Source organism: Gallus gallus, chromosome 4 (genome assembly GCF_016699485.2).
Source record: "Gallus gallus isolate bGalGal1 chromosome 4, bGalGal1.mat.broiler.GRCg7b, whole genome shotgun sequence".
Classification (NCBI taxonomy): domain Eukaryota; kingdom Metazoa; phylum Chordata; class Aves; order Galliformes; family Phasianidae; genus Gallus; species Gallus gallus.
The window spans coordinates 32,884,915-32,912,764 of record NC_052535.1 but is presented as its reverse complement, the minus strand read 5'-3'; the positions used below and the strand labels follow the sequence as shown (position 1 = coordinate 32,912,764).

The following is a 27,850-nucleotide window of genomic DNA, read 5'->3' as shown; positions in this document are numbered from 1 at the left end:
AAAGAAAAGCAAGTTTGATTTTCTTTGGCCAAGGAGAAACTAAACATGGTTCTTGTATTTTGTAGGCAAATTATATATTAGCATACTATTTCTAGGGCCAACAAAGTTCCGCAGTAGATGCCTTTCTGGTGAGAGAAAGGACTCTTCATTTTGTATTAAGAGCAGTTTCTAGATTGTGTGTGCTAACCAAATGAAAAAAAAACTTGTTTTGAAACTCTAATTAAGAATTTTTAACCCTCATTCAGAACAGGGCTGCAAATTGAAGGAAAACTTGCATATAGTTGCTATCTGCCTGTACAAAGCTAAGGAAAACAATGCATAGTTAGAATCCTATGTAGATTACATTGTATGGCTATTACAAATGGAAAGATTATCACAGCAAAAACAGACAAAGAAACAAAAAAGGAAGGAATGCTCACCTGTATCCAAAGAGCTAGGCTCACAGGAAGGACTCCACAAAGGAGGGACCTCTAGAAAGAAATTTTCCCCCAATGGCAGTCAGCCCTTAAATGGGGTCTAGGAGGGGTGGAGCCTGGCTCCTTCCTTGCCTTCACCTGTGCTTCCACAGCTGACCCAGTCCTTTCCGCAGGTGATCAATCAGTGGTTCAGGCCATGACACAACAGTTTCCATACAGTGGTGTACTGTTGCTCATTTTTAACTCGAATTGTTAAAATTCCAGAAATATGCCCTAACTGTACAATGTGAGTTGTCCACATTTGTCTCTAATTGAGAATCAGTTAATGGTTTGCACACCAAAGAACTTATGTATTTACAAGATATAGGCTGTCAAATACTATTGTCTAGAGATTCTTTTTCATAAGACAGTATTTTTTCTAGTTTAAGCTTGACACCTTTGTTTCAAAAATAATTATTTTTAAGGATTCTGTCCTTTAGCATGTAGCCACTGGAAACTGAAATCCTGACTGAATGTAATGTTTTTTCATTTGTTGGCCCCGGCAGCTGTGCATTAGTAAAATAAATAAATTAAATAAACAGCAACATCTGTTCCAGTCACTAGAGGCTTATTGCTGGAGTTATCTGCACTGAATGGGAGGAGAAGCTCTAGAAGAGAAATTCTGCTTTCCACAGTAGAGATTAGTGGAATTACTAGGAATAAATCATAGAATCAAAGAATATCTCAAGTTGGAAGGAACCCACAAGCATCATGCAATCCAACTCCTGGATTCTAAAAAATAAGCCACAGAGCATTGCCTAGACACTTCTTGAACTCCGGTTGCTTACATCTGTGACCACTGTCCTGGTGAGCTTGTTTTAATGCCTGACCGCACTCTGGTGAAGGCCCTTTTCCTAACACCCAACCTGACCCTCCCCTGATGTAGCTCCATGCTGGTCCCTTGGGTTCTGTCACTTCTGTGATCCATGGGAATGGCAGCTGTCAGGGAACACAATGCTTTTTTCCTTAATTTTGGTCAGTAGAGTCTATGGCAATGTTATTCCCATAAGACAAGGACTAGAGGGCAGTCAATGAAGTGATCTGATTACAGATTTAAAGCTATAGTAGGCAGGAGGTAGTGCTAGCATAAGGGATGGAAAGTAGCTGAAACCTAAGAAGAGATGTCAGCGTGTCTTGCTAGATTGCTAGTCACTGCAACATGGTGGTTGTGAGTCAACAGCTCAGGTGGGTTCAAAAGAGAGTAAATAAAATTGAGTACAAGTCCTGTGATTGTAATTTCTATTTTTGGAAGTACTGCTGGTACTACCTCTTGCTCAGAATGTTTCTGAACTGCTTATTGCTGGAGTTAGAGGTTAAGTACCTAATTTCCATCTTCTTCCCAAAAGCATACCTCATTAGCTGTTGCAGAAGATGAGATACTGAGCTGGACTGACCCATCTGTGTGAGCCATTATAGAGGATTTGACTTCCATCCCTTTTCCAATTAAAAAGATGGAAGTATCAGCAGGCTAAGTGGTAGTGACACAGAAGTTGAAGGAAAGATGTTGAGTTTATTTTGATATCCAGGAGGAAGCGGAGGAGGTTGGAGATTCCCACATTCTTTTTCATCCTTTGAAGGCATCAATTTAATGTAGGCAGCAGGTGCAGAAGAGAAAGAAGCAGAGTATGGACTATTGAGAGTAATTTTTATAGCTCTGGGAAGACTTACATTTACCATTCTCTCTACTTCAAGCACTGAATGTCAGCCAAATAAGTCAGATGGATATGGGGGGGGGGGGGGGGGGGGGGGAGGGAGGGGAAGAGGGTTCTTCAATTTTGTGTGAGAGTGCTTTTCAGTTTTAAAACTATATCTCAGTCTGATATGTAATTTTCAGGCTTACTGCAGTGACACATGAAAGAGTAGTGCAACTTATGCCTGATTACTGATGGGCTGCCATTTCTTTCTCAGCTTTCCTCAATTTTGTGTTAGTTCTAGCCTGCAAAGAACAGCAATATGTGGGCATCACAGATACAGAAATCAGGGATTGCAGCATGAAGATATTTATTGTGTAATAACTAAATTTGGTAATTGCAGTTATTTGAAGTATAACTATATATGGTTCACATCGAATAATTATGTTTTTAAGCACAATGAGCTATATAATTTAGTTAGTTCTGGGAACTAACCTCTGAAAAAGTTGCTGTGGCTAATGCTTTTTTCATACTGATTTTATGCTAGTACAACTTCACCAGATTTAATGGAATTAATCCCAATTTTCATTTACATAAATGCAAAGGAACCTCAGCCTCAGTGCTACTTTACATACTGTTTTATGTATGCTTGAAACTGCTAACCCCACTTAATTCCACATAAAATTAAAGTTTAATACGGAGTGATCTAATTGTTCTGATTTCACGCATAAACTGCTGAGGCAAACAACAGAACAAACAATGATACGCTGTTCTTTGGCCTTTTACATACGCAGTACTGTTTGAGCATTCAGAAGCTTTTCGGCTGTGTTTTTATCAATGAAAAGTCTGTGAAACCGCTTGACTGAAAATTAGTTTCTATTAATGTAGGTCTGTCCTCTAGCTTCCATAGAGGTAGGACTAACTGTCTGTATCAAAGGAAAGAGAAGGCATTTGAATTTTAAGACATAAATGAAGCCTTCGTTTCTTGCTCTTTGATCAGTTTTGCTTTAGCAGGCATGTGATCTGACCCCTTCTGCCATCTAATTTTCAGTCTCTGTCCTCTCCTTCCCGTTACTAGTCAGCTTTTATCAACACCAAATATTTCTTTTTTTATTTTTTTTCTTTTTTCTTTTTTCTCTAGGGAACATTCGTGCCTCATGCATTCTTCTCTGATGTTTAGAAACCCCACTGCAAAGTTTAGGCTATTAGGAAATATCCTCCTTTTGGAACATCGAGTACATTGGGTCTGGTTGTAGTTGTGTGGGTTTTTATTTTTATTTTTTTTGTTACTAGGCTGCCACTCCATGGCCATGTGTATAAACTACAGCTTTGGCTCCACTGAAGTGAGCTGTACTGAAGGAAATTCTGTGAACGTATGATAGAAAATCTGGGATTTGTGTCTTGATTTACTCCAGAGAGAGTATTGTTACCCTAGAGAGGACAAAGTAAAAGACTACCATTTTATCTGTAGGCTCCGACGAACCTGATATTAAGTGGACTATCTTTTTGATCAATACTGCACATGCTCTGGTACCCTAACATGTAATTTATCACTATGCTGCTTGCCCCAGCTGCTAGGGATAGAATTCCCTAAAATAATGCTATGTTGAGTTGAATTTTCAAATGAGAGAATACTGAGTCTTCTATGCCAGTAAGCAAAAGGACCTTCCCTCAGTAACCAAGTAGATGATTTGACTGAAAAATGTCTGGTCCTTCGTAAGTATGAAGTTTTGTTGGTTTTGCATCTGTGCAACAACTAAGTGATGGAAGCGAATTGAAGCATGTTTTAAATGTAGAGTCCTCTCTGTAGCCATACACAATTGTTTAAAAATGGGCTAAAGGGACAAAAGTTTCCATCTTAATATTTATTGAGAATTTTTTCACTTAAGCAAAGTTAAAATAGTCTGCCTAATAAGTTATTGCATATGTCACTATTTTGACATCTACTTCTGAAAACTGAGAGTACTGAAATTTAGCAGATCTTCCTTCTTGAGTACAGTGAGCGAGCTACAGATTTGTTTGCCCATAAGCACTTCTGCTCAAGTTATTCAATGTCAAGACCTTTCACAACCAAACTTTAAGTTGTAGAGGGTAGGAATGGCACTGCCATTTTCCTTGAGCAGTTTTTCCTGTTTCTTCTGAGAAAGTGAGATAAAAACAAGCACGAAATGCATTCCTTCCTTCATAGTTAGCACACTTAAGCTAAGAGGAAGAACTCCCGGGCTGTTGGAGATTTAATTTCTTGTAAACATTGGCCTCTAAAGAATATAGTTCCTGGTTGATGTCATGTCAGTAAGCATCAGTGACTATACAAAATATTGTAAAGGCTTTGAAATCATACTGTTTCCTGTATATACAACACCTGGCATTTGAAAACAATCTGAAAAGCCTGAAGTTCAGAGCAATGGAAACTCATTCAGGTAGAGGAGTTAAAAAAAATAAAAAGTCTTACTGGCCACAGTAGCTTAAAAACAAGCTGAAGAAAACAACTTATTTATTTTCCTTTTAATATTCTCTCTGGTATCCACTCCTAAGGTTGGTGGGGGGAAGAAGGATTGTTCAAAATTAAACAGCTTGCTCTTATTAAAATAAATATCCATCGTAAAATCATCATTGATTAAACAAAAACGAGTGCTGACCTTTGGCCATGTCAGTAACATTGTTCCAGAAAATCTCCATGCAATTTAATTTTTTTGTACTAATGTAGATTGAAATTATAACAAGGAACAATACTTCTTAGGATAGTATTCCCCAGGATGTTCAACCCTAAGATATCTAGGCAGAATCCACAGTGAAAAGCGCTAATTAATTCTGCCAAAAAGCTAACAGTGCCTATGCCCTAATAAACCTAATGATTATATGTATGTATGTGTGAAGGCTCTGAATGCCCCAGTTATATGCCCTCATTTAGGAACATTACCAGTAAAATTTGTTAGCAGCAGGAGACTGAGAAAGAAGGGGAGATTGTCAAACAGCGTAGAACAGGAGCTCAGAGAGATGTTGGATGAGATGTTGGTTGAGTATGGAAACTAAACCAGTACAGAAGGAGATAAAAAATGACCTAATTTTCCCAAGTATTTCTGCAGCAGTCAGAGCATGCAAATGCAACATTAAAGTTGTGGCTTAAAACAATGCACTGAAGTTGCAAGGAACTGTATTGAAATATAAGAAAAGTATTTTAAAAGAACAGGAGTGCTACCCAAATAGCTAGAGAATGGAATGCAAAAGAAAGCGAGGCTGCTTGAAGCATGATGCTGGCAGTGCAGGAACCTCCTCTGCAGCTTATTTGTCTGAGCAGAAGCACCAAGGTCCCTAGAGGACTGATTGTGCTGTGTACAAACCTGGCCAGTGCTGCAGTGCAGCAGTCTGACACCTAACACCTGCAGCTGAAGCCTGCAAGCAAAGCTGAAGAGTGAGACTTTGAGCAGTAGACAGTGGAAAAACATCAACAGAATTTGTGCCAGATATATGCATATGCAAACCATATATGCATAGGCATACAGATAGTAAAAGCTAGGTTAGCTGTAGTTTACAATAATTAGTTCAGCTGTTGATGTAAAAGGCTGAATTCAGCTGCAAACCAGATCAGATGAACACAGTTTTTCAGCTGCTGGAAGAAACTGAATGATTTCCTCTTCATGGAGTTATTAAACATGTCTTTCCTGTGCAGTATGTCCTAAAATTTTTGCATAACTTGGTTTCCATTTTTCTCCTATGTTCTTTCTAAACAGTTGGGAATCCAGTGCACTGTATTCTGGTTAGGGCTATGACAGATCTGCAGTAGGTCTGTATGAAGCATAGATTACACTGCTGAATTCCAAACATAGCTATCCTCAGAATGTCACTGTCCCTTTGTTTTTACAGTGGCATTGTATTACAGACCTACGTTTACTTGAAGACTTTTCACCTGTAGTTCTGGCTTTGCTTCTGAGACAGTTGGCATCTGAAAATAATAAATCTATGTAAAATAAAATAACATGCCAATATAATATCAATATAATATTTTGGAAATGTAAAAACATTTATTAGTAGTACAGAGTGATCCTAATACCAAGAAAGGTGGATTTTTTGGTTGATTTGTTGGTTTGTTTTTTTTTTTCCTTACCTATTTTGACAGTAAACAACTCAAGGCAGGAACAGCATTTCTGTATGGTACCCAACACAACACAAAGGAGTCCAATCTGAGTTGGAAGCTGACTGTGTTGCTATCACACTAATAAATTCTTTAGCCCAAGTACTCTAGCTCAACAGATTAGATTTCACTAGACATGGCTCCTCACAGTATCTCTTCCTCGGTAATATTCTGGTTTATTGGGGAGGAGAAGATTAGAAGCAGCAGGGATCCACTACTGCACTTGCAAAGTGTTGGAGGCTGTGGTCAGTCCAATTAAGAGTGAGAACTTGGGAGATCCTGATGATAGTATCTCCTTCAGCTATCCAATGCTCCATCCTCTCTCAACTCAGATCAAGTTTTGCTTTGAAATAATTTCCTGTCTTGATTTTTCTGCTTTGTCTAATTATCTGTATTGTTTGTTCATTCTATTTCTTTTCATGTTGCATTTAATAAGCTATTTCTTTTCCTCTTGGCTTGACCACAAAAGGCTTATTCTGAATATGCATGGAATCTGCAGCAAACTTCAGGCTGAAGTGTGAATCTTCAATACAATTATTTATAATAGATATTCTGTGGACACTACACACAGAGAAGTAGTAAATTTATTGAAGTGTAAAAAGAAAAACCGCTCAGTACAATGCAATGCTTCAGGAACACATTTTGATGTAGCTCTCAATCACACACAAGCATGAAGTTTTACTGTCTGTCATAAAAGAACTGAATGTGATAAATTCTGTGAGCAGTATATTAAATCTAAGGCTTGAAAAGCTGGCCACTTGCACGGTGCCGACTCCAGGAAGGTGGCTTAATTTCCCTTTGGTTTTATATTTAACAAATTGCCGTGAAATTATGTGGGTGTTCTTTTTCTCTAAAATGCTGCTTTTTTGAAACTTCACTCTTCAGTATTTTCTGCACACATCCTAATCACATCCTGGAATTCCCCACAACAGGCAGAAATTGGCAGCATTATTGCTTCTTAGAGAGAGACAAAGGTCTGAAATGGAATGGCGTTGTAGCTCCATAAATGTGATCTCATCAAATAAGTCTACAAGTCTGGAAAATTCACAGTTCTCCCTCTGGGTTGCTTCGACATTGGATGTGTTTTGTGGATAAAGTATGTATGTGTCTATTCCAAAACTAGCTGAAGCTGGCAGAAATAATTGATTGTTTTCATTTTAATTCTTAGGAATATGTGTCCTCATCTTCCCACATGGATTAAAATAGGTATACAGAAATACCTGTGCCAAGCTTCTGTTCCATCCCCACTGCCAGATTACACTAGGAAAAGCACTCGTGTTTCTGCTGGTTTTCAAATGGGGAAACCCAATCCTGATATAGATGGGAGCCTGCCGAATTTAAGTACATGATGCCTCAGCTGAAAGGCTTTAAGAGAATTTTTTCACTATGTGTCTAGAAGCTGGATGAATTAATTCACAGCCTTAGGGGAAGACATACAACACTAGCTTTTAGCCCTCCCTGTGATGATGGGTCACTCTACAGTCTAAACTGTTCCAAACTGGTACTGAAGTTCTGGCTCTGATAGCTTCCATGTGCCATATTTTGCAAGAGGCCCTTGAATAAACAACCTTTGTGTTCTTTTTTATACTGCTATCAACAAGGACTTCACCAACTGCAGAACACTCCAGATTTCTTAAGGGGCATAAAGGAGGTAGAGCTCATGATGATATTTACTCTGCACAAGAACTACTTCACTTTTATTGAGAGTAATTTTTGTGAGGCTCACTTACCAGGAAGCAGTGAGCCGGTACATCTCTGTCACCACTGTTCCAGTTCATCACTGAGCCAGATCCCTGAAAAATACTGGAGAAATACAAAAGACATGACAACTCAGGCTGTGTCTACCCAAACCTTCCTTGTGATCAGATTGGATCGGAGTGGGCCCTATGGGCTCATCATAAATGAGCTAAAATACTTATACAAAGAATGGTTTCTGATTCTGCAAGTTTTCCAGGTTCCTCATTAGCTCTTAATAGTAGTGATGCTTCTGGCAGCCTATGAATGTCCTGTTTGAAAGAAGCTTTCAAGTAGCCAGGCTGACTGAAGATAGAATGAGTATGAGAACTGGAAGGCTTCTTAAGGAATAATTTCAATGTAAAAAATTCACATAACAGGATTCTGGACACAAGACATAAGACAAATAAAATATTAAGTCCAGTTGACGCTGTGTTAAAATATTTTTCCTTGGTTCAGTAGGGTCTATTGTTTTCCTTCTTGAAAGATCTACAAAATGCTGTTTTTCCTATTTCTTCCTGGATCTCTGTTTATATTTGATATCACTTCTCACAGAAAAAAAGATTGCCTCCTGGGGAGTTCATTTACACGTGCCATTCAAGTGATCCTGACAGGGATGAATGGTAATAAAAATTATCCATCCTTTGAACGTGATTTGGATTACACTGCAGAATTTACATGTCAATATTGGATAGAGCTGTAGGGGGATACGCGCAAGAAATACAGGGTTATACGTGCACATGGTTTGTCATTACCTTCTTGACACCACTCACTCTACATGCCTGTTCTTTATTTATAGGCAAGCAGCATGCTGACATTTCAATATTCCTTCGGCTCAACAGTTCAGAGTACAGTCACAGCAAGAAAAGCAACCCATGTAACCATGAGTAGCCTGAGATTCATTTCACTGGATTTCCCAAGAATTACATTTTAATTTGAAAGGTAAGCCGTGGTGTTAATTTGCAGGAATTTTGAAAAGAGAAGGTTACGTTTTCAGGTAAAAAAATAAAAAGATGGATGAATGGTATTTGTATGATAATGAAGAGACTGGAAAGTGACATAAATACCCTTTACATTTTAGTAGTAATTACAAGAGACAGTGGATGCAGTCCTATTATGCAAGACAATGTTTTACTTTATCTAATGCTGGACTTTAATTAGAATGCAAGGGCTAAATGTCAGTCTTAATTTATTCTTATAATTTGTGTGTTCATTACTGACAGAAACAGGAATGATCATATATAAAGAAGCACACAAAGAAACATGTGACGGTTTGAAGTTGTGCAACCGTAATTAAAAGGAAGAAAAAGATGTATGAATTGAAATAGACTGCAGTTCATTTCAGTAACATGTTGGGATACTATCATCATGGGCACATTAGAAATAACAATCATGATATTTCATCTCCCATGTTCCTTTTTAATACAACTTTTGTCATACATTAATAAATAATGAACATTTATAGTTGTCCCCTGAAAGTTTTTACCTGGAAATGATACACGATGAATACAATATTTATGCTTGTAGAAGGCTACGACTATTGAAGCATTTACAAGTAAACTAGATGGAGATTACATCTTGCAAATAAAAGGTGTTGGTAATTAAAGATAGCAAAACCCATAGAACTCAAGCAGAAATTCACTTCCTGGGGAGAACAGGAAGTATGTTTTATGTGTTTCAGTTTATTAAATTTGTTTTTAGATTCTCCAGGGAAAAATTAGACCTGTGGCTTTCCAGAATTCTCGAATAATTACTCAAAATTAAAAAAATAAAAATGGAAATTGTCAAGCACTGAACTTTTCCAGTTCCTTATACTCCAGGTGTAAGGTTAGCTCATGTGAACCTGTCTAGCTTCAAGTAGTTTTTGGTTTTTTTTTCAACAAGACATTTTTTCATGAAGAAACAAAAGAATAAGTCCTGCTACACTCAGCCAACATTATGTCAGTACTGTTGGGCTTCAGTTGCATCAGCTTGCAATCTGGAGAATTAATAACTAGACTTAAGTTGCCACTATTCACTAATGAGGCTAGAACGTGACCCGCACACCTAACCAGCCATGAATAAAAAAGAAAAAGCTTGAGGCTCATTTACTACAACTGTCTAACTAATACATTTTTTCAGTGCTAATCCAAAGAAGGATCAGACCTGGTGCTGCAGCGGTAAATCAACATTCTGCAAGTGTAAGCATCAGAGTGAAACAAGAGATGGCTTATTCCAGGACTTCTTAATATTTGTTTTCCTTTTGCTATAAACTTTTCTAATGTCTTACTCTGGGACTGGCTGATAAACCCATATTAATCCCCTTGGAAAGCTGTGTTTTGTGTAATTGTGTGAGATGGAACCAAGGTTTTGTCAGTATATTTTGCATTCTCTTTTTACAGATTTTTGCATTCCTTTCTCACTCTTAAATCATTGCTTTGCCAGTAAGAATTATGTATACCACAGCTATCAACAGTAGAATATTCTGTATGTTGCTGCACAGATTAAATGCGGAGAAAAGAGTAGGTGGAACCCAACTCCTCTGAATACACTCTTCCCATCTCCGTAAAAGAGATGTACTGAGGAGTGTAATGCCAAACTCCTGCTACAGCGTTGTCCCTTGATCTTTTACTCATCCACAGATAAGAATATCTGCCTTGAGTTTCACAACAACTCTAAGAGATACAATGAATTTGCAGCCCAAATGAAGAGCATACTATATGTGAAGAAACTTGCATACCTCAGGCTATGGGCCATCTTGCAGAATAAAGCTTCCTCTGAGAGAGCTGCTTCAGGACTGATAGGAGCCAGGAGGCTCCAGCACAGTGCTGAACACATGAGTTTTGTGAAGGTATCCTGGAAACTGATTCTGACACTGTCTTCCTTATTTTCCAGACCATTGAACTCCTACTGATCTGAAATTGAATGCTGTAGAGCTCCTTTAAACTGCTTCTGGCATTTAAACGGCATTGAAGGAAAGGATTTCACAGGAGATATAAAAGATTTCTGTAAAACTGATTCTGAACTGATAAAGTTACTTTGAGATGAGCATTTAGGAGATTTTGTCCATTGAAGAAACTTTGTTGGCCAATGGGAGCAACAAGAAACAACAACAAAAGTACAGGTGAGTGTGTCTGGAATCCTTTTTACTCCACAAATCCCTAAATGTTGCTTCATATCCTTGGAAACATGAGAGTTTTGTGTAAAATGGAGTGAAGCCTATTACAAAGAGAGGAAAAGAGGAGTAGCTCTTCCTCTTAAGGTGTAAAAACTGGAGGAAATTATACTCGGGCATATCTCTGCCTTTTGTGCTTTCCACACTCCTAAAACCCTAACAGATATGGCATTTCCTTTGAGAATGAAGTTGTTAAAAGCAGCTGGAAGGTAGGGACTGAATGGGCTGTATATCTTGGAGGAAAGAGTGCAGGGTAAAAAAATGTGTTCTTTTCTGAGTAAAAGAAACATTTTGAAAAATTTTGAAGAGAGTATGAATAGCTACAGTCTGAGGAAGGCAGAGATTTGAGGCAGACTGGAGGAGTTAAATTACATACGTATTGTGGAAGAGTAGAAGAGACTATGGTCATGTAAGATGTTGCAGAAAAGAAGATGTCATTGAAGTCTAAAAAGGCTTGAATATCACTCTTTTGGGAAAATAGGAGTTGATCCAGGTTTTAGGTGAGAACTGTTGTCTACTGGTCTCTCTTAGCAACTGGCTACAGCAAAGATCTGATTCAAGATGTTAAGTTTTCTCTGGGAAACTGTCCATGATACTCCAGATTTTGCCAACAATAGCTTGCAAAAATGCTGCTAACCTCTATCAGCCCAGACTTCATTGGGAATGCCCGACATTTGGCAGATATTTGGTTTTCACTTTTGTAACTAAAACAGAGGAAATTTGCTTACTGTCACGCCATCAGAATATAAACTTGAACTTTGTGTGTTTTTTAATAACATGAAACTTTTCGTACTGGAAAATGCAATTCTGTGATTACGCTTGGTGAACATGGGAAAGACTTCTGAACACTGAACGTGAATGTGTATATGCAAAGTAATAAGGAAGTAAAAAAAAAAATAGGATAAAGCCTCCACTGTTTGTGACTGTATTGCTAACAGATTTCGATATCAAAGGGTCTAACAAGAATTCTATAACTGACAGTAAAACCAACAGATTGCTTTATGGTAGCAATGTATGTATAACAGAACAATTTCTGCTATTCAGAAGAAAGCATAGTTTGGCAACTCAATTTTTCATCCAGCTATCTAAATAGTACTGATACCTCCTTGATAACTCAGGTGTTATTAGCTCCGAAACTATGGTTATTTAAATAAGTCTGTATAAGTGGAGTGCAATACCCCTAAAAGCCTAGCAAAATAGATTTTTGGAAGCATGAGTGTGAAATACATAAGCTTCTTAGTATAAGCCTCATTAAAACCAATCTGGAGGCCGTGATGATAGGTACACTTGCCATCATATATTCTTCTACTGACATTTAGTATTTAGAGTAATGGTAATGGTATAAAATTGAAAAAGACAGGAGTGATACAATCAGATAGAAGTTTTTATTGTTCCTTAATTGCCACTGAGGTATGTACATCTTTCTTTATCAGATTAATTGAAAAATAGGTGTCTGAGAAACACTGCTGTATCTCTCACTGGCTGGCTTAAAATGAGCAGGTGTCATCCAACATTCTGTCAGGGGGCCTAGCCAAGTACTCAATTAAAGCTAAGCTCTTATTAAAAAGAAATTGTTTTAAGAAGCTGCGGGCTGTTGAATGAACGACTGAAAGGTGTCTGTAACAGATATATATTTTTTTAAGTTGCAAACCTGTGGTATTCTATTTGTCAGAATCTAATTTTTGAAAAACTTACACATTAGAAAAATGTTTTCCCATTAGCAAACACACATTAAGGTAACCAGACTTACAACCTCATTAATATGAAACTTCTTGGCGTTCGACTCACAAATTAGTGATTATGATACAATTATTTAATTACAGAATTATCCTACTGCTGAATATTAATGTGCCTTTGTGAATGCTTATGGTAAGAATGAACCGTGTCAATGGCCCTGCCATCCCACCTGGTGCTCAGTCACTGGTTCAGGCTGTGACAGCATTTCTACTACAGTAACCAATTTCAGTACTCTGAGAAACTTCTCTATTTACTACTGTGGCCAAATATGTGACTCCATTTCACCTTTTGAAAATTCTTTAGGACTCTCCTGCAAACTTCCGTAAGTTTTTCTCTTAACAGCTCTTGGTACTGAAATACAAAGTGCAACAGAAAAGTGCTGGACTCTTATCCTGGGGCTATTTTTGTATATTTTTAGGTACTGGACTCACATGTGTCCAATGTGATAATACATCTTATATCATGCTGTTGCCAGGACGCTTAGCACAGCATCAACACTGTCGACTAATAAAATTTGGCTATAGAGTAAACATTCATGCTTTAAAGCAAAAACTACAAATGAATTTGGCTTTGATGGCCTCTCTTTCTAGGAAGAATTCATCTCTCAAACAGCACTTTTCTATGTTTTCTCACTTCTTTCTACTTCTTGTCATCATTGCCTTTAATCACAGGAGTGGTAGTGTTAGATAACATTCATTAGTAATAAAAGAGAAGAAATACAGTTCGGAGATGTGTAGCAGAAATACTGAGTGACAGTTTGAACCAGTGATGGAGCACCTGGTGGGAAGGCAGGGCCAAGCCAGGAGAACTCAGGTGCATGCAATGTACCTAAGTGACTGGAAGGGTGGAGCCAGGATCCACCCCTTCCCAGACCTCATTTAAGGTCGGTAGGGGAGGCAAGGGTATTTTGTTGGAGGTCCTTGTATATTTGTAGCCTTCTGAAGGTAAGCAGCTTTGTTTTCTTTTGCTTCTGTGCCTATGGTTGTGCTTTTGAGCAAGTCCTTGCTTACTGTAGCCTAGGACTTTGCTATTCTGCTCTTATTGCTGCATTTTCTGTCACATTACCTTATTACAAGATGTTTGTTAGCTAAAAAGATAGGAGAGTAAAGGGTGCTTTCTGTCTAAGTTGAAAAACAGTAGAAGTAATTAGAATTATTAGTAAAACTGATTTAAAAACTGGTAACTTTAAAAATCTTCTTCTGAATAGTTTTTATGTGTTTGCCAATTTTTTGTGTGTGAACTACACCATGGTTTCTGATCGTTTGCAATTACTGGATTTGCTCCTTTCGTATGAAAAAGCTTTTTTTTTTCTTAAACCAATCTCAGAATCCTTGGTTTTGCATAAAGGTAATTTCCTGCTGTTTCTCTTAGAAAGGCCTTTATTGAAGGAAGTCAGTAATCTTATGTTTTTATCATTTTTGCTTACCCTCAAGTCATCAATGTTTAGGCTGTCATCCTGCTGATATGATGGGAGCCACAAGTAGTCGTAACAGCATGAAGGAGCTCACACTTATCTGGAAGCCTTTCAGGAAGCCTGGAGGCTCTTGATATGTCATTTTCCAGCTACCCAAGAATCCGCTGCATCAGGTGAATGCAGATGGAGATCAAATTATCGGATCTTGACTCTCCACGGAGTCCATTTCCTATACTGCTATATTGCCAATGTTGTTCTTCTGTTGTGCAAGATCCTTGTTATTTTTTACTCCGAACGAAAGTAATGCTCTCATATCTAGAGACTACATTTTCCCTTTTGCAAACTCATCTTTTCATCCCTTGCATTTTTAAAAAAATCTCTTGTCTGCATTCTTTTGTGGTCTGAGGTTTCTGTGTCTCTGCCAAACACTGATACATTCATTGCAGGCTTCAGCTGCTTTGCAGAACCTGAATAGACACTGAGGCTACATAGGCAGCTTCAATTAAGCAGTTCTATAGAGCTGATATTTCTTGTTGAAAAACAGTGCCTATTTGCAGGGGCACACAAAGCAGCAATTCCAAGGATGCAAATAGGAACAAAATACTTAAAAAATAATAACTATTAAGGCAACTAATTGTAAGCGTTCTGCAGAGAATACAAAGGCCCATTTACCCAGTTGCTTCCTTCTGCTCTGCCATTGTGAAATTCCAAGTATGCACATTACAGAATTGGTGCATATGGCAAAGTAGAATCTCAGTGAGAAACTTCCAGATTCTAACAGCTGAATTACAGACTTTTTGAGACAATAAGATTTCTTTTCTAGGAGAAGTATAGCTATGAAATACACAAAAGTCTTTTTATTCCTACGCATATATATACAGCAGTCCAAGAGTGCATTTTTCTTTTATCTTGCTTCTAAGACACAAGGATATTGTACTTCATACAGGGCTTCAGTGCAGAACACATGGTGATGTGCTCTACTCTTTTTCTTTAAGTTTTGGAGTCTTCCTCTATTTACTTTTGCTTCCTTTCTTTTGTTTTCCTTCCTTTTTTTTTTTAATTTCCATTGGTTTATTTGCTGAGAGGTGGAAGAGGAGCTTTTTCTTCCGGAGAAAACTTCCTGCAGGCTTTAGTTTTTGCTGCATTTGAAACTGTTAAGTTCAGTCTCCACCCCCATTTCCTTCTTCCCCTGGGTGTGGGAACCTGGCAGAACATTTTTGTGTTCCAATCTGAGTCAAATTATCACAGATTACTCTGTCTGGCCTAAGCTATTATTAGATCAGCCAGCAACTCCAGCTGTTTTAGTTATTTCAACAACTGGCTTTACTGCTTGTCTGAAACCCCCAAAATACAGCTCTCTCCTCCTAGAAAATGCTTACCCAGATATGGGGCTGTGTCAGAATGTGTCACTTGGGAATGCTCAGGTGGAACTGCTCAGGAGCACTCTGTCAGATCCCCATTTATCTCCTGCAGGCTTGTTAAAGCCTACCTCCTTCCCAGTTACTTCCATTATTTGTACACCTTTTTCAAGTATCAAGACACTGATGAGATGCTGCTTTGATAGAGCAACCCTGAAGCTGTTGATCACCTGAGAACTCCAACATAAACTGTATGTGAGGAACAGCTCACACTCAGTATGAATGAGTGTGGCTGGACAAGTGCTCACTGGAAAATAATTCCTTGTACAGAACAGTTTTCCATCTCTGTGGCCTCAGTCTTTGTGTATTAGCAGATACTGCTGTTGAGAGAAGTGAAGAGGATGAAAGTGAACTATCCTGAGCATACCTGCTCTGAGCTTGAATACTTGTGGTATTTGCACACAGGCAGTGTGAATATACCAATGGACAACATATCCTGAAGAGTTCTACCTAGTGGTAAGCCACCTCCTTATGGGGGTAACGTACATTATTGCTGTTGCCCATTATTATTATGGGGCTTTCTTGCCATAAGTTCAGAAGTCTGATACAAGCATTTTATGCACTTCTGCTTTGTATTTCAATTTCATTCAAATGCTGGCGATTTTTACTTGTTTCCAGCAGTACTGATTGGAAACTGTTTCCAGTGGTTTCTGGTAGTATGTTGGCTATTGCTACCTGAATCTTGTATCTACCTGTGAATTGTATCACAGTTTGATCTTTTCCATTCTGGTGAAATCCATTCTGGGTCAGTTCCAGGCATCTCTTAATCACCTCTTCTAGCTCTGAGCAGAAACTTCAGTCCTTGCCAGCATTGCCTGCTGGCAGAGCTTGGTATGTGGCCAAGCTGGCACTTCAGAGACCTCATCACTCTGCATAATCAAAGTACAGGGCTTTCATTTTTAAGTAGAACTTCTTCTAGGCTTTTAAAATTGTGTCTTGGGCATATTAAGAACAGGAAGGATTGTTTCTAGTACATTATTATCCATTTTCTATGGTGTCTATATTTGTCTCCTATATAATTTTAAGCTCCCAACTGTTGCTACGTGTAGTGAAAATGCTAAGTCATGGCCTGAGCCAGTGATTGAGCACCTGGTGGGAAGGGAGGGCCAACCCAATAGAGCTCAGATGTCTGCAATACACCTGAGTGAGCAGAAGGGGTGGAACCAGGATCCACCCCTTCCCAAGACCTCATTTAAGGGTTTGCGGTGGAGGCAAGGATATCCCACTGGAGTTCCCTGTGTATCTGAGGACTTTCAAGGACAAGCAGCTTTTTTCCCCTTTGTGGGACAGCGTCTGCTGCACTTGAGCTCGTCCTCACTTACTGCAGCCTGGGACTTTGCTACTGTGCTGTTACTGCTATGTGTTCCATTGCATTATACTGCTACACCATGTTTCTCTGTGGAGCTTCATCTCTAGAAACCTTACTTTGGCTGTGTGCTGCAGATCTGGCTGAAGCTGGGTTCTGTTGCTCTTGTCACTTTGTGGGTAGTGGTATTTAGGCACTGAATACAGGTGTGGCATTATAGCTCTACAGCAGAGAACTAGAATGCAAACAACACATCCTGTTTGTTTTATATGAGAGATGTTTGTCTCACACGCACATTCCAGCAACTTTACTCCCTTCTGGTGTTCCTCATACTTTTCCATGTTGGAACTGCTTTTTTGTCTCAGAGGTACACACTCCTCCCACGCAGAGCTCATCTGAAGCATGTGGCTTTTGAGAACACATACTTGTGATGGCAGGTTGACTTGTCTGTAATACACTCCTGCTGTACATTCAGTTTTATGCCTGGCCTTAGGTCCTTTTATAGCACGTGCTTCTCAGTACTGTGATGTCCCTTGAACACTAAATGGTTGGGGCTGGGGGGCAGGAAAGCAAGATCTCTTAAGGATCAAGGACTGAAACAGAAAGAAATGCTTAGCCAAGCCTTTGTATTTGTATTAAGTACACTTTTTTCTTCCTGCACAGTACTTCTTTCAGTGCACAGAGTAGATGGTGCTTAGTGAGTCAACACAGATATTGCTCAACACTGGGATTACTCAGTGTTTTATATTCCTGCCCTGATGTACTGTCGCATACTTATTTTTACTGTCCATTATCCACCTGCTCTAAAGCTGAATTTTACTTCCTCATATGCTCTTTTCTCAGTAAGGCTCACTGTGGAGTCACCTGTAAAAAGATTTATGAACTGGTTTTACAGTAACTTATAATATAAGAAGAAACAATGTTATTTTGATTCTAGATAGAAGCAGGTGTGGCCCGGGGGGGGAATTAAAGCTGAAAGTGTAACTGAGTTCAAAGTGTCCGACCTGAAGCACGGCCAGATGTTGCATATCACTTTGGTACTGGAAGTGCGTACTTACTGGCTTCAAGTGCGTCCATGAGATCACTTCTTAAGAGGTTTAAGAGAGCCCCTTGTGAGCCTCGTGCCAAAAACCACATCCTCCAGGTCTTGAGTTAGAGCTGGCCATTGTTTGAATGCCTTCCTTCACACAGCCATAAGGTGATGGACCTCCCAGAGCTCAGACCTGCAGGGTTGGGCTGCATTTCTTTCCCCTATACTATCTTTATTTTTTTACACCTCTTATGCTTCTCTTCCTATCAGGCCGTCTCAGGATGGAGCAGGACACCTGCCCTGGCTGCACCCTGCAACTTGCAGGATGCACGAGCCCTGCTGCAATGACACCTGCACCTCCACACGCTGCCGGAGCTCCCAGCTTGCCAGGTCCCTCGCAGTAAGCAGCCTTTTTGCCTTCTTACGCTTTGCTTTTAAATAGAAGGAAGACCCCGAGCGCGTTCCCCTCATCCTGTATCGCTGTGCTGCTCGGCACCCACGCAGGCCTGCCCTGCGCGATCCCGGCCCGCTGTAGCCGCGAGGTGCCCGACGCGGCGCTGCCCGCCGGCGACCGCAGGTTCCTCCCCTCGCCGTCTCCTCCGCCCCCTTTTGTGGTGGTGCCAGGCGGCCGTGGGGCTTCCTGCTGACGCCGAGCCGCGGATGGGCAGGAAGGGCAGCCGGCGCCTCCGCTGCCTTTCCTCTTCTCGTCGCCGCCTCCTTCTCCTCGGCAGCCGGCTGCCTCCTCGCCCCCGCTCGCCCCACCGGCAGGGGCGCGACAGCTCGCGGGCAGGGCGCAGGTGCGGGGCAGGCCCGGCGGGGACGGGCACGGGGACAAGCGGCCGCGCTGAGGAAAGGCGCCGGCCTCCCCCGCCGTCCTGGGAAGGGGCGGGAAGGCCCCCGGCCGGCCATGGTAGCCCCCGGCCTTTGAGCGGCGTCGGCCGCGCCCCCTCGCCGATGGCCGAAGCCTGGAGGCTGGAGGAGGACGAGGAGGAGCTGCGGGAGCTCGGCAGGAGGCACCGCCGGGCCCTGGGCTCAGCAGCAGGTGAGGGGCGGGAGGGGGTCTGGGGAAGACGAGGCGTTGGGCTGAAGCATCGGCCGTTTGGGGACTGCCAGGCCGAGCAGCCATAGCCTCTCCGCTGGAAGGACGCGAGGGCTCCCGGCTGTGGGTTGCGAGGGGACCGCTAGGGTGTTCCACGCTGAACAATTGATGCTGAGGACCTGGTGTCCCCTCTGTGACCAGCCCTAGCCTGGTTGGTAGGACTGGATTCCTGTGATGGGTTGGCTCGCGTTAGCAGCTCTGCTTAAGTGTGCTGACCCTGTCGGTTTCTCCCAAAATGAATTCGGTAGGGTGCATCTGTGCCTTGCCTTGTGTGAACTGAAAGCAAAAGCATGTGCTCTAAGGGTGGTGAAGTGCACTCCAAAAGGTTGCTCCTCCAACCTCATGGTAACCTAGGTATGTGTTGCCCACCAAACACATCCAGGTATTTAACATACCATGAAATAAAATGCATGACTGGTTTGTCTTGTAAATCCCAGGGTGGAGGAACATCTAGATTTAAAAGTTGTCCACGTGTAACTATTTCCGTGTAGGTAAGGATGGCAAGCCTTGGCAAACAGAAGGTAAGAACTAGTGTGTGTACGAGAAAGCGTGGAGACAGGAGCTTGGGTGCAATCTTTATAGGTAGGTAGCTTTATAGGTAGGTTTAGTGACTGAAATAAGCTTTTATTTGATGTGGTGAAATCCATTGGACCCTGTCAGCGGTTGAAGTTATTTCTTTAATTCACTTTTCATTGTTAATTGACAAACAATGCCTGTATCATGTTTTCCATGATCACTAAGGTGGTACATGTGGCCGCCTTCCTCTTCTCTGTAAAATTTCCTCCGGAGTGAATTGTTTTCACAAGGTTTGTTTCCAGAGAAAATACCGGTTAGTCTTCCAATTTCCAATTGGATTCCAAATATACTGGCATTTAGTAATTATCATAGGACCTTAATGCTTTAACAACTTCTACAATTCATGTGGCTTTGCATCCATTTGAGCAGCAGGAACATTGTGTTGTAGATGAGAAGAACACAGCAATTTGAGGGATCTTGCTGCAGAGGAAAGCTCACAACATGCTGACCCTGTGGCTCCCCACAGCCCCAGCTGTGTGAGTGCATTCCTGGGCAGGTGCTGGATTAGCAGCTGCCACTGTGGCTTGGCGTGTGTGCAGGGTTTTGCCTTGTTGAGGGCAGGGTGCAAAACCAGTGTTGGTTCCTGTACAACTTCTTCAGTAGCAAAACATGAAGTGCTAGTTCTGGTGTCTGTACCTTAAAGGTCCTTTTGGGGATTTTTATTGATTGGAAAACAGTTATTTCTGCAGTTGTCATATACATGCATATATACTCTTTGTTTTCTTGTTGTGAAACAAAGTTTGTTCCTAGAGTTTCTCTTGGGTAAAATGCTACTAATGAGTAGTAAATAACACTTCTCTTCTTTAGGGTTTTAAATTTTCATTATTATTTTGTCCTGACATCCCTCTCTGGATGCAGCCAGGCACTGTCTACCTTACTAGTGTAAAAGATGTGTAAATGATGAACATTCTGCTGTGGCTGTCGCTCCTCCCTTCCATCTGTTCAAAAGACTCTGCACTGGAAAGCAGACACAAAGCCTGCCAGCAGCCTTCTTAAGGCATCCAATAGGAATATCTTGTGAGGTGGATGAGTTTGTCCTTCCCTTGTTTGATGATTCCCTGTACCTTTATCTACAAGCTTGTTGACAATAATTGTAACTGCACACAATACACAAACATACAATGACAATGTTAGCACAGTTCAGCATTAAATAACTTATTGGTGTTTTTACAGAGCTCAAAAGGAGTTGATGCATCTTAGCTGACTGTCAATTTAAGCATTTCAGTATGTTAAACTAATGGTGATTATGCGCAAGTTAAATTTCTGGTAGGCTCAGCGCATGCATGAGAGTAGGGGCAGTTGCTCACCTTTGCCCTGTACAAACAAGACTTGTGTGCAAAGCAAGAGGTAGTTCGTTGAAAGGTGAAAGTTCGGAAATGCTTCAGACTTATAGAACACTCAAACACAATTAGCAGTGCTTTACTGAAGGACCAGAATACAGGATGTCATTGAATGAGGGGATATTTTCCTAGGAATTTAGTCACGGTATTGCTACTCCAGACACAAGAGGGTGAAGCAGGCTAATCTAGCAGCTTGCTTCTGCCAGAGGGGTCACCACTTTCTTGGATTTGCAGTTCTGGTCTCTGGGGTGACAAGCTCTGCTACTTGTGTGACGTGCTGGTGAGCAAAGTCCCCAGTGTGCTTTTGTGGCAGCTTGGGCTGATCTCCCTGGTGGCTGTGGAGGCTGAGCTTGGAGCTCTGTGTTCACTAGGACCTGCACCAACCTGTTCCAGGTTGCACTGGCCCAGCAGAAAGCTGTTTTTCTTCTCTTTGGTGCATGACTTTCTGCTGATTCAGCTTGCTGGAGTGGCTCTGTACAGAATCTGATGAATGTTGAAGCTGGCACAAAAGAGAGAGTGGGAACATGCGGCCAGAGGGAGGTAAGATTCTATGCCAGCCAGGAGTTAATTTGGCTTAGATTGCTGTGAAACTAGCTTCAGCTGTTTGAGATCTACTTGTGTGTGTTTCTTTTTTTTTCTTTCATGAATTAGTGTTTGGATTTATTTTTGCTGGTTTAATAAGCTGAAGAGGCTTGCTGAAGCAGTAGACAAGGGTCAGCACTTATTTCAAAGCAGGGAATGACTACTTGGAAATGTTGCTGGATGAGGTGGGATCAGAACCATGTTTGTCCATGACAATCATCTTAGATAGCTTAACCACATTGTATGATGGCCTGTTTACACCATTGCATGTCATGCCAACAGGTGAGCTCTCTGAATTTGAGAAACCTTTTTTTGATTACCATATTCTGGAAAAACTGGAAGAAAACAGGAGCAGAACACTTAGAGAATCTGCTTAATAGGATGATTTTCTCTTTGAAAGAATGTTGGTTGTCTAGTTTTTATTTCTTTTCACTGTCCAAGTAATAAGGAAGAAAACAAGGATATATTTTTTAAAAATGGAAAAGAATAAAAATAGCTACACAGATTAATGAAATAGAATTGCCTGGCCACCTGTGGGAGACTTTTTTTTAACTACAATGTATATAAATAAAATAATGTGGTTGGATTTTCCCCCTTTTGTTGCATATTTGTACTGTATGCATTCTTGTTCTGGGATGTCATGGAGTACACTGAATTTTAACAGTATTTTTTTAATTTAGAATATTAGTATTTTTTTTAGATAAAGTGCTGTGAATATTAAAAAACTAAAACCAAATAAACTTAAAATTTTCTTTTCCTTCAGGCTTACAGACTTTATCCAGTTTAACTTTGGACCCTAATCTGGTATACCTTCCTGTTTCGACTAGCTTTTTATTTTGTGTGTACATAGTACAATAAGTGGACTTCCAGGAAACTTTGTAGTGAGTCCAGTAAGTCTTCGTTATGAAGTGCATTGGTTCATTTTGCGTCTGTGCACAAAAGGCTTGCCACGTTAGGAGTGAGAGAGAATCTCGGTATTCTGGTGCTACCTGAAGTACATATGAAACTTAAATACATCTAGCATCTATGTCATTTCACTTTGAATTGTAATTAGTGTTCCTACAGAAAGAATAGTCTGTAATGGATGTAGCAGATGTTGCCTTACTTGAAAAAAGAAAAAGTAGAATTGTTGAATATAGGAGTCAGTAGTGAAATTTAAGTTCATAATGAGGAGCTATTGTGACTTCTAATTTAATGTGCAGTTAAAACTACAGATGGTTAATGTCTTTCTGTATTACTGACCTAATTTAATATTACTGTTTCTATGGCAAATGTTTGTCTGTGGTTTGCACTGCGTAGTGGCTGTATGTTTTGCTATGTAGACTCATGTTGACATCTGATTATCTTTTTTCCCCTGTTTCTTCACACAACATGAAGTGTTTTCTGAAACTTTTTCAGCTCTACTGAGCAAATTTAGGTTATGGGTGAAATTATCTACTTTTGGTCACTTGAATGAATGTTTTGGTTTTCAGCTAAAACAAGATCCAGTTCACAGTTTGATCAATTTCTTACACTCCCACAGCTCCCACATCAGACTGGTGCTGACTTGTTTTGGAAACTGAGAACAATGAGCTATGTCAAATGTGACAAATTAAGGGTGAACATTGCCCTTATTAACATACTGAGAAATTATGGAGGTATGTTTGTGTAGTGTGGCTGAAATGCAGAGAACAATACTTTGCAGGCATCAGGGACTTTTTTCAGATAATAATTTGATACAATATTGTTTTAGTTGTTCCCAATTACTATTTAAGATGTATTCAGTCTTTAGGATAAAAGAAGTTCTGAGACTCATGAGATTCAGCCTGAAACTGAGTGATGATCTCCCTTAGGGTTCACTGGATCATAATATGAACAGCTTGACCATAACACTCCCTTGGGGTACTGTGACCCTGGGATAGAGAGAAAATCTGATAGGGAAAAGGTGGCCTAGGAGTTAGGTGCTGTATTACTACAAGCTTAACTAAACCTTACTTTTATGAACTGGAAAGATCTGCTTCTGCTTACAAAAGTCAGAATTGTTGAACTGGAAGCTTTGTGTGATTTGCTTTCTTGTGTCCTTTAGTGCTAATCTGGAAGTTCTTCCACTTTTCTGTAGTGAGAGTAATGATTTATTCTCATACTCAAAGGGAAGAAGATAATAATGGAACAGATCAACTGTGTTGATTAAGTGTGTAAAGTATACCTGTGATCTGCTAACCTGTCCATGTGCACACAAGAAGTCCTTAAAAAGAGGAGGAAGTTCTGGGAGTGTTTATTTAATCAGACGGTTCACAAGTTCAAGAGGTGGAAGGGTTGGTTGCCACCTGGATTAAGAGCTCTTAATTCTTTCTCTTCGGGTTTGGTCTCTTCTAGGTTTTGCAGTCCCAGTTCAGGCTCAAGGACTTCCATCTTTGTAACTGAGGCACCACCACAGTAAAGCACTTAGTTCTTAGTTCAAGGAACATTAATAGTGTAATTCTTATGTAGTAATCTCATGCTAGGGCTAGTATGTTATGTCATGTAAGGACTACCTGATTAGGTTGTTTCTATAGCTCATCGAAGTTACTGTACTTGTTTCCACTAAATTTAATGGTCTGTAAATCTAGTTTGATGGGGTAAGTATAAGACAGTAAGTTTTTTTTGTGAAGATAATGGATTTCCACATACAGGATACATTATCTTAAAATTCCAGTGTACTGTCAGTGGCAAGAAAAAAAAAACTACTTGCAGTTTAGGCAAGAGTGTCAACTGAACCAAAATGAGGGCTGTCTTCTGAAGAAGCAACCCTTCTAAAAATAAATGCTACTCTAAGGAAAATAACTGAATAATTTGTGATAGTCAACAGGGTGTAGTGTTTTCCTAGCTAAGGGAACTATAGAATGACAAATAACAATGAAGAGTTATGTGATGGGGTGAACCTTCTTCACTTAGATTACAGCTGAAGAGAGGCACAAAAATGAATCATTGCTTAAGGAGTGATGAGATTATAGCTGAAGAGAACAACCCACTGAGTTATGATTGTCCAAAGACCATGCTATTTACTGCATGTTGTAATCAATCATTTCCTGTCAAGGTAACAAATAATAAAACAGGACTGTTGCATAATGAAATGGTATGGACAGCAAAGGGCAGAGTGAGTCACAGTGTCATTGCAAAAACCTGAGCAACTTGCCTAGTGGGAGGTGTCCCTGCCCATGGCAGGGGCTGGAGTTTTAAGGTCCTTTCCAATCCAAACTGTTCTGTGATTCTTAATTAGTTTTTACCACAGCTGTTTTTGTTTATCGATGAAACAGGCTTAGTATTTGTAAATAACATTGTTAATAATTAACTTTTGACTGTATAGCCTTGACTTAAAATCTGGAAACAATGGAGAGGTGGTGTTGACCTTATCTCTATATGTGCAGTATGAATTTTTATTTTGAAAGTATTTAAAACCATCTGACTTACTTATTCCACTGATGCTTATTTCTAGTTATATACAATGCTTTACATATAGTAGTATGTAGTTGCTTTCTTGTTGGTTTTGTTTTTGTGACCTAAAGTAGTGGTGGAGTTGGCTGGAAGTGAGATCTGAGGGTGGCCTAGTCCAGCCTCTGAACTGGTGCAGGAATCTTGCTGAGACAGGATCTATCCAGCAAGGCTTTCTTTAGCCATGTTGTAAAAAAAAAAATACCCACCAAAAAGGATTTACAGCCTCTGCAGGCAACCTGTTCCAGTGCTGCACTACCTCCTAGCAAAGGAATTTTTCCTCACATTCATCCCCAACCACCTAAGCTTCAGTTGTGATCATTGCCCCTTGGTATATTGTCTGCTAACACCAGGAAAAGCTTGCGTTTGTGAGCTTTGTTACTGCCCTTCAGGCAGTTGTGTGCTGCTGTTAGGTAACTCGTTTACCTCCTCTGTACTGAACTGAAAAATTTAGTCCCTTCAGTATTCTCACTGGGCAGTTCTGTTTCACATATCCAGTATTTTAAACTGTACAAAACCAGAGATGAAGCATCAGCCAAATTGCTAGCTGAAGTTTTTGCTCTTCTCTTGAAAAACAACATGTACCAAAGTTACTGAAGCATTCCAACTGTGGATTAGAGAAGTCAATATATCATCTGTTTGTCTGTGTTTTATGCTTGGCAATCATCCTTCTCCTCAGTGAAGGACAAAAATAAGTTTTTAGGGCAAGTGTAGATTTAGTGGATGATGGCATGTAGCAGGACAACTTCATTTATTTTCCCAATGCTTTGTGAATTCTGAAAGACAGAGTATTTTATGGAATCAATATCCTTAAGTTGATTATCTGATGTAGTGCTGTGTTACACTGATTCAGGTAGAGCTGTGAATCAGCAGTTTTCTATGGGTTGGATATGTTATTCTAAAAGCATCAATTTGACACTTTTTGAGTTGAGATCTGAGGACATTTGAATAAGATTTAATGGAATTATAAATAAGATGCTTCAAAGATGAACTTTATCGGTCTCTGTGTTTTTTTCTTGCTTACAGAACAACAAGAAAAAAAACTATTTTTGCTTCTTGTGGCTGTATGTGGCTGTGTTTGGGACCAGCCTGAAGGGCTGGATGACAGTAAAGCTTGAAATTATTTGCCCCATTGTCCAAACTGAAAGAAATACAAGGTATACTTCTATAATCTTTATGTCCATAGGGAAGTTATGATGTATCAGGCAAAAGGTTAATTTTGTTTATAAATCTATTTCCTACAACTTACAGTTGCCTACAAGTGTCTTCAAGAAAGTATGCAAGAAACCTCTACTGGAATTTAACTTTTGATACCAAGAAGGGTTCCTTCTCCTTTGCAACTGGTATCCTAGAAACTTATTGGAAGCTGCAAATGAAAATCCCTGTTAAACTAATTCCTTTTTGAAACTACTTACACTTCTGACCTTCAAATATTACATTGTAGTTAGGAACGCAACTTAATTATGCATTATTTAAAATCAGTTACTACCTGTTACATGCTGGATGATATTTTTACTGGATATTCATTAGTTCTTGGGTTGTGATGATGAGTGTCCCACAAGTATTTTGCTTTTTTTAATGTGGCTTTGAACACGGTGATTTATATTCCAAAAGCTGTAAGTAAATTTCAGGTGCATTGTTTCCTACAAAGGTATTTCTGATGCATTCTCCTCCTAGACAGGATACTGTATGCATGAAATAAGCTATTAGTGGTTGTTTTTTCTTCAGCTATAGCATTTTATTTCTATATGTAGGAGACAAGCTAAAATTAAATGTAAATTGTTTTCTTGAGGTGATAGATTTATATTCATCGTGCACTCTGTCTTGCATTAAAACCCAAGCAGTCAGTATCACAGATCAACACATGAAAATTGATTCAGGTTGTGCACATCTGTGTTAAATCATTTACAAGAATTTTTGAGTGAACAGAGTGCTGTGGTGTTATTTATTATTAAAATATTGTTTGCTCATCCTGTGTGAGTGATGGGACATAAAAGCCTGGGAACAAACTCAGCATTTTGATAACTTTCACATAATAAATTGTTCCCTCAGTGTGTTGTGTTCGTTTTATGATTGTCTGCACTGTAAATCTGCAGTATAGAAACCAGTAGAAATGATGGGATTTGGGATCAAAGTACAAGTTTTGGAAAAATTTGTCTTTTTACCTAGTACTTGTGAAATGGCAATATCAGGTGCCACTGTTATGACAAGTACTGCAAGCTTTGTGATTTGCCAAAAGCTTGTCAAAATTTTGGGTTGATGGTTGGACTTGGTGATCTTGATGGTCTCTTCCAAGACCTTTCTAGAACTTTCTTGAAGGTCTAGATGATTCAAAGTATGTCTTGAAAAACACTCAGTGATCTCCAAACTGGGATGATGAAGCTCACCAGAGAATAGAATACTGGAGCGGAAGGTGTCTGCTGTAGTCCACCACCTCTTTGTTTAAGCAGGTCAAGACAATGCTTGGAGAAATGGTATTGATGGAGTGGTATTGCTGAGAGATGAGATGGAATACTGGTGCAGACCTCATGTTTCCAGCAGTAGTAGGCATACTGTCAAGAGGACCAAGTGTATTTTTCTGCACTTACTCCATATGCGAAACTTTTTGTAGCTCACCAGCATCTACTCAGGGAATGGCATAGTAGCTGCTACTATGACTCTTAAACACACTTCATTTCTCCATTCGCTGTCCAGTTGGTGTGGGTAGATCCATCATTAAGAACACTTAGTTGAGGTATGTTGTTATGCTCTTGGCAACAGAGCGAAGTTGAGGTGCTTAGTAGTGTGGGTTG

At 39.9% G+C, this 27,850-nt stretch overlaps 2 protein-coding genes across 22 annotated transcripts in view; one reads left to right on the top strand and one right to left on the bottom strand.

The window, feature by feature from the left end:
* Positions 1–480, bottom strand: part of FHIP1A (FHF complex subunit HOOK interacting protein 1A) — a 92,772-nt gene extending 92,292 nt beyond the window's left edge. The window contains exon 1 of the mRNA XM_046941252.1: positions 420–480. The gene's annotated coding sequence lies outside the window, so the exon portion shown is untranslated. The remainder of the gene's footprint in view (positions 1–419) is intronic.
* Positions 1–27,850, top strand: part of SH3D19 (SH3 domain containing 19) — a 103,514-nt gene that overhangs the window by 8,060 nt on the left and 67,604 nt on the right. For 7 of the 21 annotated variants that reach the window (XM_046941251.1, XM_046941245.1, XM_015276667.4 and 4 more), the window contains exon 1: positions 18,979–19,053. Coding sequence is in view for 9 of the 21 variants with exons in the window: in XM_015276656.4 (XP_015132142.2) it covers positions 18,672–19,053 (382 nt within the window). In the remaining 12 variants the exon portion in view is untranslated. Of the gene's footprint in view, positions 1–8,751; positions 8,895–10,826; positions 11,056–18,037; positions 18,180–18,281; positions 18,412–18,656; positions 19,465–21,321; positions 21,567–22,371; positions 22,413–27,850 lie in introns of those variants that run through there. The other 14 variants (XM_040699172.2, XM_015276659.4, XM_015276658.4 and 11 more) reach the window with 10 other exon arrangements.